This window comes from Python bivittatus, unplaced genomic scaffold, assembly GCF_059951505.1.
Source record: "Python bivittatus isolate LINGU-HERP-01145 unplaced genomic scaffold, Pbiv_v1 ctg000480_np1212, whole genome shotgun sequence".
In the NCBI taxonomy this organism is placed as follows: domain Eukaryota; kingdom Metazoa; phylum Chordata; class Lepidosauria; order Squamata; family Pythonidae; genus Python; species Python bivittatus.
Window position 1 is genome coordinate 42,428,785 of NW_028277075.1, and position 13,084 is coordinate 42,441,868.

Consider the following 13,084-nt stretch of genomic DNA (forward strand, 5'->3'; position numbering starts at 1 on the left):
CTGGACCATAAAAAAGGCCGAGCGCCGAAGAATTGATGCCTTTGAACTGTGGTGCTGGAGAAGACTCTTGAGAGTCCCCTGGACTGCTAGGAGGTCAAACCAGTCAATCTTAAAGGAAATCAACCCTGATTGCTCATTGGAAGGATCGATAATGAAGCTCAAGCTCAGATATTTTGGTCACCTAATGCGAAGAGAGATCTCTTTGGAGAAGACCCTGATGCTGGGAAAGATTGAAGGCAAAAGGAGAAGAGGACGGCAGAGGATGAGATGGTTAGATAGCATCACTGAAGCAATGAGCATGAAACTGAGCAAACTCAGGGAGGCAGTGAAGGACAGGAAGGCCTGGCGCAATATGGTTCATGGGGTCACGAAGAGTCGGACACAACTTAATGACTAAACAACAACAACTATCAGCCCACTCCATAGGTTAGAAAGCTGAAGGCAAAACTGTAAAATCCCAAGTATAATTTGGCCAGCTATTTGATTTAAAATTGCCAAGCAACCCAAAAAATACAGATCAAGCAGACTTTATTTCTTCACAGTTGTTGCAAGGAAAGAAAAGAAAAAGAAGTTTTTCTGCCCCGGCTGTGTTTCCACCTAAATGCATGCAATGAGCTTGCCTGTTTTTCCCAAGCTATTGCCCTCAACATGAATGAGGATTACAGTTCCCAAGATCTCCAGCCATACTGATTAGGTTTTGTAGCCCTAACGTATTTGAAAGGGACCAAATGGATGAAAACTGGCTTAAATTGTGTTGAAATTTGATTCTTACAATTTCGTTTGCTGAGATCTTAGGATTGGCTCGCAGTTAGTCCTTAACAGGAAATCACTTAGGCAGCTGAATTCCACTGAATGAAAATGCGATAGGTAAGTAATCTGTCGATTGCAACTAAGTCCCCATATTTTCGGTGACAGCTAAATAGTCTTCTCTCATGTAAAATTTTAATTCAATGCCAGCATAGTCTCTTCTGACTGATTCTACTGAGTTTCAGGTTTCTTTCAAACCTTCTTCAACATAATCTGCTGCTAGATTCATCCGACAGCCCCTGAGAGCTTTTATTACATCTTCCACATTTGCTTCCTTTCCCTTTAATTTTCGCCATTCTACCAGTGATTGCCTCAACTGTTCTTCCAAGTTATATGGATTAGCAGCCATAATCTTATCCAGTTTGGTATCTGAAATTCCAAGTTTTCGAGCGAGCATTTTCCAGTTCTTCCCAACGTGTTCACATATGATTTCAAAAGCTCTGTCCAGTTTATCTAGAAAGAAAAGCATACTCCATGTCAAATAGCTGAATTACAGTGGGACACCTATACACCATCTGTTATGCATCAAAATGTTTTATCTCTCCCTTGTCCTTCTCTGAAACTCTTGCTGGTTAGGGTTCAATGTTTACTCCGATTGGAATAAGGTCTGTACTGCCCATTACCATCCAAATGAAGTGTGATATCTACAAATTCTGCTTGATTTTTGACAGTCTCAATGTCATACTCTATGACAGCAGCTCTTAAAATGTGGTCTAGGGACCCCTAAGAGTCCCTGAGACATTTTCAGGGGGTCTGTGAAGTCAAATAAATATTTTAAAATTTCTAAGTTTTAATTTCTAATGCAGTAAATATCGATAGATATAACCCACATAAACCCACATAACCTCTTTGGGGTCCTCAATCATTTTTAAGAATGTAAGGTGTCCTCAGACCAAAATGCTTGAGAACCACTGCACTATGATATACTAATGAAGCAATACAACCTGGTCTTCTTTTCAGTTTCTCTAGAGTAACCATGATGTCCTAATTGCAGTGGGCCAAAGTGAGTGAAATCATCCCATCACCTGCTTTGTGTTCTCTTCCCATGCAAGGTATCAAAAGAAAAACATCCTATAATGGCATATTATTTTTAATTTCTGGGTGGGGTAGGGCGTGGATATCAGAAACAAAATGAATGTGGGGCTATTCATGCCCTCTTCTCCAAGCTTTCTGGGAATCTCAGACATTTTGTTATTAATCAGCATAGTACCACCTTTCCTGACTTGGTATCCTCCTGAACTAGCTGATGGGAGGTTAGTCCAAAGTAAACATAATGAGATTCATTACAGAACTGCCCCAAGATGATGATGATTTTAAATTTATTATATCTGCTCCCTCCAAAGGCTGAAACCTATTCTTTCCCAAAGTTTCCAGTTACTTTTCTTTTTATATAAAACTCCTGAGTAGGATTGAGCAACTGCAGTGCAGTACGGTGGTTGCAGTTAGCTAATGATATTCTTTTTCATATGTCTCTCTTCTCCCCTGCAGTTCTCTGAGGTGCCTCAAATTTATTTTTCAGGGGCAAGAGATCTCTGGGCACGGGAGGATGGGATGAGGGGCCAAGAACCAGCAGTTGAAGTGGGGCATCTTGCATGGACAGAAGCAACTTGCCTTTTGAACAAGACACTTTGGACTTATTCCACAGAACACTCCTATAACTCCTTATATTCCACAAATAAAACCCCAAAGAGTCCTGTAAGCACCTACAGATCAACCACAACTGTCTGAATATTTACCAAAAAGCAAATCCCCTCATAGCCAGTGGAATGTATTACAAACTAGCGCACGGAGGCCTGCAGCCCTGCCTCTCAAGGACCAAAGCTCACATCTTAAGATCAAAAAGAAAAAAGGCCAACCTACATTTCTGTTCAACATCTGGCTGATGCTCTGGATCGCCATCTGCTTCGATGAACTCTTCCAGTTGGGTTAGTAGATCTTCTCTTTTCAGAGTTTTGAGCATGCTTCTCAAAAACTCTACATTGTCACACGTAATTCTTTCCTGTTCCAGGAGAAGAGTGAAGAGCTCATTGCCGCTGTTCACGCCCTCCAGTTTTTTTTTACCAATATGGCTCTGGCAAAGAAATTTAAGAGTTGCAAGCTCCTCTAGGGACAAGGCCCTCGAAAATGAATTCAGTAAATCCAGAAAGGGATCCATTTCTGGAAACCTAGGAAGAATACAGGGAAGGTTCATAAGTTTTGGTCGAGAGAGTCAAACTTCAGGCACATTTTAAAAAACATTCTTTCTCTTTAATACGGATTCCCTCTTTTCCGGCGTATGCAACTTCGGGCTAACGCACACAGAAACTCCTAACCAAACAGAACCCTAAAACGAGAACTACAAAGTCATGAAAAACTGCGCGGTTGCTTCTTTGGACGAAACGCAGCTTTCCCTCCAGCCAACTACTGTAGTCGGCAGGCTTCTATTTCCACAACGCATCCGGTTCGATCCTTAATTACGTAAAGATCTTTTTTGACTTTCCTAAACTGCTCCCCCAAAACTCCAGGTCACGCTTTGCATGATCCTGACGAAATACGCTCATTTAAGAATCTGGATTTTAAAAAAGGGAAAGAAAAACCCGGAGACTTACTTCCTGCTTCCTCGACTTTGCCGCCTCCTGACGTAACATGAGGAAAAGGCTGCCCGAAGGACGCTCCGCCCCGCGCCTTTCGCGAGGGGTCGCTCCGGAGGGTGGCGCTGCTGCCCCGCTGTTACGACGAGCGTGTTCGATCCGTGCGCCGTCGGAGCTCGTCGGCGCTGAACGCGTTACGTACATACGGGATAGCGAAGACAAGTGGTTGCTTTTCTAGTTAAATACAGTATTAACGTGCTTTAAAAAGGACCGATGTCGCATGTCCGCTGGCTTAAAAGCATTTATGTTTTATTAAAAAGCCCGCATAAATTCATCAGTTGTTGCGATGAACGTGCAAGCGATAAAGAGCGGCATTTCTGAGTCGCCGTTAGGGTTCTTAGTTCCCACGGATTTCCACTGGGCAAATTTAAACATGCGTGGGACAGCAACAACCACTTAAAGATGCTCAGCTCTGGCTTAACTGGAGCTGGACAGAGGATGTTTCCAGGTGAGTCTTGAGAAGGAAATGGTGGTGGTACTGTTGGGTGGAACATGTCCTCCTTTGAGAAGGCCAGCTTCTAGTATTCCCAGTCAGAACACAAGGTAAAGGTTGAAGTTTCGTCAAGTTGAGCCAACTCCTGGGGACTTCATGGACACATCCATGTAGCATCATATCAGCAGTATGCAGGATCAGGACAGTAAAGGTTTGCCATTGGCTTCTTCCTGGATGTTTTCTCCATTTCATAGTCTAGCCTAGTGCTTCTCAACCTCAGCAGCTTGAAGATGTGTGGAATTCAACTCCCATTTGCTAGCTGGCAAATTCTGGGAGTTCAAGTCCATGCCAGTTCAAGTTGGTGAGGTTGAGCAACATTGGTCTAGCCCACAGCCCTGAGGCTGCCTTGAGGTCACCCTTGGACTGGAAACCACAAGACAACCCTAGAGCTGTAGGCTAGACAATGAAACTGAGAAAACCTTGTGGTGTCAAGTACAAACCACCTCTCTTTTAGGTCAGCCATGTGCTGTTTGTTTCTTTATGTATCACATATTTCAATATTTGCCATACTAGGACTCCCAGAGGTTCAGGTGAAACAGAACAGAAACAATGACACCACTAAAGTAATTCCATAAAATGATCAAAGGTAACATGCAGATCAACAAAAACAATTTACCAGGGTCCTACCAATGGAATCCATATCCACCATCATTTAGCAGAAAATAGGCCTGAGTGGTATGGATATTTCTTTTCTCTAATCTAGGAGTGATGCAATCTATCTTTATGACTTTGTCCCCAATGTACTAACAGTAGTTACCATACAAGATGTGGGAGTGATTCTAATTCATTCTACATTGAAAATGCAGTAGGTGTTAACATGAGATCCCCAGGCATAGTAAAAAAAAAAAAAAAAAAAGGCTGTTGCAGGCATCCTCTGAGCTGCATGAAGATTTTTCTCTGCAAATTGAGATGGGACTGTGGTTGTTATATTTCTGCTCCCCTAGAAGAAATTACAAGGAAAATATTGATGCAGGCTTTCATAGCCTGTGTCAATCGAGTGGTGATAAGCTCCTGGGCTAATAGGCTGTGATCTAATTATTTGGTATAATTCCTACTACATTATTTTGACGCTTCTTTTGTTTTAATCGATGTGCTAATAATTTACCTGCTTATTCACCAGATTCCCAGTATTTCAATTTAAGTCTCTTTAGGCTAAATTCAACTTGATATCCATAAAATGTACCCCCAAATATATTTTACTATAATTTGACTCTAAGGTATTGTTAAAATACATAAGGAAAAGACATTTGACTTCGTATTCCAAGTTCAGCTGAGATCAAAAAGAATACCGTCCCCCCCATGGGGAACTGGTGATCTTTCAGATGTTGGAGAACTACAATTTACAGAATTCCTCCCATTGGCCATGCTGGCTATAACTGCTGGAAGCTTGTCACCTGAGCCTGACGTCATGGGTTGAGAGAGAGTGACTGGCCCAAAGTCACGCAGCTGGTTTTGTGCCTAAGGTGCGACTAGAACTCACAGTCTCCTGGTTTCTAGCCTGGAGCCATAACCGCTAGACCAGTGTTGTCCAAACTTGGCCACTTTAAGATGAGTGGACTTCATCTTGAACTCCACTCATCTTAAAGTGGCCAAGTTTGGACAACACTGCGCTAGACCAAACTGGTGTTAACATATATGTATTAACATATTTAAATGTTACACTGATACTCTTTTTGTGTGGATGGAATTAATTCCCTCTTTTTCTGGGATGCATCAGTGGCCGCCTTGGTGAGAATTAGATGGCATCAGTCTTTTAATGAATTGCATGCGTTTCCCAACAAGGAAGGAAGATCTTTTTGAGAGGAAAGCTCTCCACTGTGGAAGCAGCTTTAAGGTGCTTTTAAAAACATGGTGCTGTTGACCAAGCAACTTTCAACGGGCAGTTGGATGAGTCTCTGCCTTCTTGAATTTTTTCCCTCTGAACTGCTCTCCAGTAGAGAGAGAGATGCAATGACCTGGCTTAAGTGATAAAATCCTCACTAATAACCTGGGATGTGCTGAGATTTGTGTTTTGGCTGCTGCTTCATTCTTCCCTTTGTGCAAACAACAAAGGAGGAAACCACAGTTAGCTGTATTTTCCTGGTACGTATGTCCTGGGGATTACAGTTTACAGCTCCCAACTTAAAATCTGGCTTCCTTTCTTGGTTTGTAACGACTGTTGCTTGGTTCTACCCATCCTGGATTTTGACAGTCTTTTTTCCCCTCTTGTATTCTCTGTTCTTTCTCAGTGAAAAGAACAGCTGTACATGTCAAGAAATCAGAGCTACTGCTGAACAGTCTGGAAAACCCACTGATTCCTAATGCAGGGTTGGTTCTGCTATATGCTGTTATGTGGTCAGATTCCTATTCTAACTTGGTATGTTTTTCTTTCTGTTATGAGTCATCTCTCCTTCTCAGGAAGTGCAAACAGTTTTGCTTTGTTAAAATTCTGTATAAAAGGGAGTAGCCTTGCCCATTTCCAGAGAGTATATTATCTTCAGTTCTGTCAATACATTGTACAGGATATGACTGTATGATTACTCATACGTATCCAGGATAACACATTAAAATTAATGGTATACTTCTGTCTCATTCTCCCTCCCTTTTTAAACGGAAATTATTGCTCTCTGTTTTAGCAACCCCAAATTTCATATTGAGGCTCAGACATAAGCACTGTCTGTATTCAAAATGCATGCCAAGCATATTGCCAGTAACCAGATTCTCAAAATGTATGTAGTCACTCACTAATGTTACCAAGTACAGTATGACTATTCAACACAACTTTGAAGCATAGGCGTGGGAATGCATTACTAGGAAAAAGATACAGCACGAGATAAGTCAAATTAGTAACTTTTATTGTTTAGCTTTAGCTTGTATACCCTGCTTTATTACCTCAGGGCAGATAACATTCAGAGCAGTGTAGATAATTTTCCCTTATTTTCTCTTCATTAGCCTGAAACCGTGTTGAAGAACACTACATTTGCTCAGCCATCAAATGTGGTAAGTTAGTTTAGGGTAGGCAACCTGGTGCTCTCCCTTCCAGATGCTGTGGGCTTCAAATTCCGTCCGTTCTAGCCAGCACCACAATCCAGGGCCAGCCACGTGAAATATTTCAAAAATGAAGTTAGGCTAGATCTACAGTGCAGCAACAGTGCTGCCTTGTTGTTATGCAATTTGAGAAGTTTTCTATCATCTTGTTGCAGATAAGTGCAAATATGTTACTGCTGCCACTGTAGATTTTGGGTATATCATCATCCAGGGAGGCCTGAGCAGGGCTGAAATTACCGTGAAAATGACCCTTTCTGGTTGCTGCACTCACTATATGCTGCTGTTTGCAAGCGATAGAAAGCTTTCTTTGATGCTAGTGGGATTTTTTTTCCAACTGGAAACAGCAAGTTTGGGGTGTAGGGATTTTTTGCAGAACTCTGGCGGAAGTCTTAGATAATCTTTCACTTTCTTGCCCTCATCATGTTTTATAAAGCATCCCAGCCCTGCAGTAGCAATTTCACCACTCAAATGTGAAACTTAAATACACTAAAGCAATTCATGTTTATTTTGCTCCTAACAGTTGCATGCATATTGGCAAGTTTCACACACACTATTAAGTCATAATGTGGCTTGCTCCAGCCATTGCAATTTGTAAGTCTTATCTCAGTCCACAGAAAGTCCATGAAAGTCCACAGAAAGCCCATGTTTTAAAGAATCTTATGCTGATAACTTACCATTTTAGCCAAAATACCCTATTTGGGGTGATACAGAAGGCATATTGTATACATTTTATCTTCCCTGTTTGAGGAGATGTGTTCAACAGGACCAACCCAATCTTGATCAGCTATTTATAGATTCCCAGGGTGAGTATATGTACCTTATGTAAGACAGGAAGTTACTGTTGAGTTGCACAGCCTTAGAAATCTATACTGAATTAATGAATGATCATTAGTATTCCTTAAAAAATCAGTGCCTTCAAAGTATTTTCTCCTCTCTTTCATCAAAAAGACTGCTTTTGTTTATAGCCAGGATAGCAAGGAGAGTTTGGACAACCTAATGCAACCAAATACTTTATTTCAATATTTCAAGGGATGTCTTGAAAGATCCTGAATGAGGAAAACCAAATCTATCTATCTATCTATCTATCTATCTATCTATCTATCTATCTATCTATCTGTCTGTCTGTCTGTCTGTCTGTCTGTCTGTCTGTCTGTCTGTCTGTGTGTATGTGTATGTGTATGTGTATGAGAGAGAGAGAGAGAGAGAGAGAGAGAGAGAGAGAGAGAGAGAGAGAGAGAAAAGGCTTAGTGGAATGTATGAACCCAGCCAATATATGAAAATACAATCTATGAAGTGTACACAAAATGCTAAGTGGTTAGATATTAGATGTAGATGAACAATACTGGAGAAACTGCTGAGGAACCTACAATATATTTTTATATGATGAAAACGCAAGATAATTTAATGACATTCCTGATCCAAAGGCAGCTTTGATGAACATTAGTAGTAAAAATAGCTGAAGATGTATGTGATCCAGAGCCAAATTATTTTGATAGCTGAGACAGAAAGTCCACAGATACCTTTATACTCTTCCCTGAAAGTAAACCTATAAGTATAAGGTATAATCAGCAAATTGCTGCTTTTTTGCCCTGGCTATCATGGTGTGTGCCATTTCACACTTACTCACAGTAGGCATAGCTGTGGCCAATAGAAAATTTTAAGCACTGGATCCTATAGATAGATAGATAGATAGATAGATAGATAGATAGATAGATAGATAGATAGATAGATAGATAAGTTTTCCTGTGTCAATTCTGCCTTCAAATGCTTCCTTGCAATTTACTTTTCAAGCAAATATATGATGTGGCAAAGAATTCAAAAACTGCATTTCAAGAGTGGCTTTTAAGTATTTTTAAATTGTTAATTCTTTTCCTTTGCTACTGTTATATTGACTAAAATCATTTTTGTAAAAAGTTATTGTTCTCATGGCCAAACCAAACTTCTCAAAATTTGGCATGCCATTATGGGGGAAAAAAACCACAACCCAAAGTCCTGCATATGGAAATAATTGCACAAGGATGACAAGGATACATATGAATTTGTTAGCAGACTTAATGTAATATAAATTAATTTCAAGGGTGAAAAACAAAAGCCATTTTCTTGAGAAACTCCATTGGGAAGAAGCAAATGTGAAGGAACAACATCTAGAAATACTTAAGTACTCTATCTTCCTTAAACTAGATTATTTACAAAATAGACTCTTTAGTAATAGTACATTACTATTTACTCTAGAAATGTTGGGATATCATACAGCAGCTAGCAATCTAATTGCAATTTTGAATCATTTTTTAAAAATATTAATACAAGTAGTCCTTGACTTATGACCATTCGTTTAGCAACTGTTCGAAGTTATGATGGTACTGAAAAAAGTGACTTACAACTGGTCCTCGCACTTATGATACTTGCAGCATCCCCGCAGTCAGTGATCAAAATTTGAGCACTTGGCAAACGGCATGTATTTATGATGGTTGCAGTGTCCTGGGGTCACGTGATCATCATTTGCAACCTTCCTAACTAGCTTCTGACAAGCAAAATCAATGGGGAACTGCATGATTCACTTAATTACTGTGGTGATTCGCTTAACAACAGCTACAAAAAATGTCATAAAATTGGATGCGGTCATAAGTTGAGGACTACCTGTATATCTTTATTGGACATTTTAGAGAAACTATATAAACAGGGAAGAAAAAAGAACGCCCCAAAAGGGATAAAAGAGAAGTGGATTTTAAACTGTCATAGAGATTATAATTTTCTGGTATATTGTTAATTGATTGTGAATAACTGAATAATCACTATTACGCTCTAAGCAAAGCATAAATATCAGGAAGGAATCATGATTGGCACAGTTTAATTCATAAAATGAGATCACAAGCTGCAATAAATTCTATCTATACTACTAAAAGTCTACTCCAATTTAGAAATTGTATAAAATTGAAATACAGACTTTATACCAAGAGAACCCCAAATTTGGGATGTGGTACAAATACATGTATTGAATTGTAGTGTAGGAATGGTTTCCAGTTTGAATTAGATTCTGTGTTGGATTTACTTTTAAGGTACAAAGTTTTTCTAGATATTGAGGCATACTACTATAACTTTGTTAACCATTTTTCCATAGATATAAAAGGTATATAATATCTTTACAACAGTTAGCATGTACAAAGCTAATTCAGTTTACACTGGGACAATATATGGTCTTTAGTAAAAACATCATTTAAATTGAATTTCAAGATTCATTCATTCTAATACTCTATGCAACATTTTCCAAAACTGTCAAGCTTTATAACATTGCCACCAGATATGAAAGAATAATTAGATCTGCTCATTTAATTTCTGGCAATTTTTAGAAAATGGACTATCCATTTTAGTAATCAAAATTAGAGTAATATACCAACAATAAAACATTTTATATCAATTTTCTCTAAGTATAATATTAAGTATGAATTTAATATTCTTATTCCCTGAAATTCCCATTGTCGCATGACTGTTATTGCATCTAAATTCTGCATCCATTTAATCATATAATCTTTGACTTGTTCATTTTCTGGATCATACTTCACCAGCAGTTTATAAATAAGGCCCAGCAGATGCTTGAGTTACATATTATAAGATTTTCAGATTCAACCACATCTTAAGTTTTCCCCCTTGTTTCTCCAATTCTTTTAATACTGTGCTTATTTGAAGATACTGAAAGTGGTCACGTAGACTAAGCCATTGTAAAGTAGGAGTCTCAAAATATTTTATCTTTGTTTTATTAACAATCAAATATTGCAATCTGAACAAATTATTCTCTTCACTGAGCAAATGCCTTTCTGCTTTCCTCTTCATAAAAGTAAACATTTAATAGTATATCAGAGGGAAAATGCTGGACATATTTAATTTCCTTATTTATTCCAGACATGCAATACATTGCTTATTGTTGCATGATCAGTTATAAATTGCTTCTTTTGGTTTGAATCAATCTAGAGATATTTGTGCAGACTGTCTGGAAGTCCTGCCCCATCCATACAGGTGGCCGGGCAGTGAGGAGATACAACCCACTCTGTAATCCATGTTAGGCAAGTGGCATGATGTTCCAGTTTAAAATTTGAAGCCATTCAAATGCTGTAAAATCTTTTTATTGTACTATATGTAGTCCATTACTTGTGTATGCCGTAAACATTTCTTATTTATGTATGTTGTCTTCAATATATATTGGAATAATTTGGAAAATTAAATCTTAGTAAAATATTCATTTAAATAGCTGCAATTCTTCCTAACCAAACAATTCTAGGGTTTCTTTTTTCTTTTTTCCTGGAAATATCTACTGTTATATTTTCCAGATCTGATATTTGAATTTCAAATGTTTCATCCTATGTATGTGTGTGCTCATGTAGGTTAATAAGCAGTGCCAAATATATGTTAAATCAAATGTTTCAGCCAGTTTTTTCCATCCATACTCCATTTTCAATCCTGTTTGACACAGTTGCTTTACCAAAAACCAATATCCCTTATATTTCCCATTTAATAATACTTCTAATTTCAGTTCAAACCAGTTTATCTGGCTTTTGCGTTGTAGTTATTACAAGGAGCTTGGCCACTTAGTGGCAGAATTTTATATAAGGTCGTTTCCTGTTTTTCTAATCCTCACTTAGAGAAAGGCTATAGATCAAAAATATACTCTGAATGTAGAAAACTATAGATTTGATCCCTGACATCTCTAGGTGGGGGTGAGAGCTACTTTCAGGGTTAAGAAGCTCCAATGTCCCGCTCTAGTGGGTAGAGGATCTGGTACATGAGATATTCTAATAGAGATGATAAGATTCTTGTCTCTGTTACAGCAGATGGTGGCTTAACATTTTGATCTTCTCTTGGCACCACTGCATGTTAAGTGGAGTTGCTTTCAGTTTACTTTTCTGCTGCTGCTGGGCAGCTTACATTTTAAACGTAAGAACAATAAAACAAGAGGGAAAGATCATGAATGTCTGGAAGGAACAAACACAACACCCCAAGGAAAAACAGACAGGGACTCAACAGCCACCCTACACCCAGGCCTGGGATTAAAGCCAAGTTTTCAAAAACTTTTGGAACATCATCAGGTTGGGAGCTGTATGGTTCTCTGGAGGAATGCATTAAAGTAGGAGGACCAGCTTCATATACCAAAACATATTAGTTGAACTAAATCAAAGCAAGCTGGTGATCAAGAAAACAGTGATATAGGCAAACCCTGTATGTATTGCATTCACTTAAGAAAATTAGGTGGGAGAGAATGAGCTTCCATCTATTTTGCAATGTTCTAAAATAAGACAAAACAGCAGTAAACCCTGAATGGGCATGAACTCAGGTGGTGACATTCTGGCTGGATTCATATCTTTGTCTGTGAAATCATGACACTTGGTGAAAGAGCTTGAGCACTACCTTTCTGCTATGTGTGGCTTTGGTGCTTGTATTGTGGTATGTTTTTAGGAAAACACCAGGAACTCCATTGTATGTATTACCATGCTCTCATGGTTATAGCACTAGCATTTCGAGGAGAGAGTGATGGTACAGTTAGTTTAATTCATCAGCATGTGGCTCTCCAGACATGTTGGCCTTTATTTTCCATGCCAGATGGGGGAATTATGGGAGTTGACATCTAATATGTTTACACTATGTAAGTCTCTATTATGTTTGCTAATCAGATAATGCCTTATTCTCTTCTATTCATAACAGTTTTCCCCTGACAAGTGTCCCTCACCGTTAATGATTCCTACCACTTTCAGTCTGAATTGTTTTTATGCAAAGAAATGAGATGGAAGATGTGGGGAAATATGGAATAATTAGATGTGGAAAATACTGCCTAGACTATCCATAAAATTCTGTGCAAAGATTGGACAAGGAAAGCCTTATCTGGAAGTACCCCAAACCTCAATTTTGAAAATCATTGTATGTCGGAAGATTTTCCAGATGGCAAAAAGTAACAGTGTTCTCAACACTTACTGAAATCCTGAAACATAAAATCTGTTTCAATTGACATATTGCATATCTCAAGTTCAACACCATTCTCCTCTCCTCTTCAAATGAATATAGAATGGCATTTTGTCAGAAAGTTTAAATGAATATTAGTTATACAAATAAATATTCAACAAAAAACTAAAGAGCTTTAGTA

The 13,084-nt window shown here is 38.6% G+C and overlaps 1 protein-coding gene across 1 annotated transcript; it reads right to left on the minus strand.

Moving 5' to 3' along the window:
- Positions 1-511: 511 nt before the first annotated feature.
- FADD (Fas associated via death domain) lies at positions 512-3,439 on the minus strand. The gene is made up of 3 exons (XM_007430179.2): positions 3,396-3,439; positions 2,668-2,972; positions 512-1,260 (listed from the first exon to the last, which is right to left on the minus strand). Exons 2-3 carry the CDS (start codon positions 2,960-2,962, stop codon positions 989-991), a joined length of 567 nt encoding a protein of 188 aa, XP_007430241.1. The 5' UTR covers positions 2,963-2,972; positions 3,396-3,439; the 3' UTR covers positions 512-988.
- Positions 3,440-13,084: the final 9,645 nt, after the last annotated feature.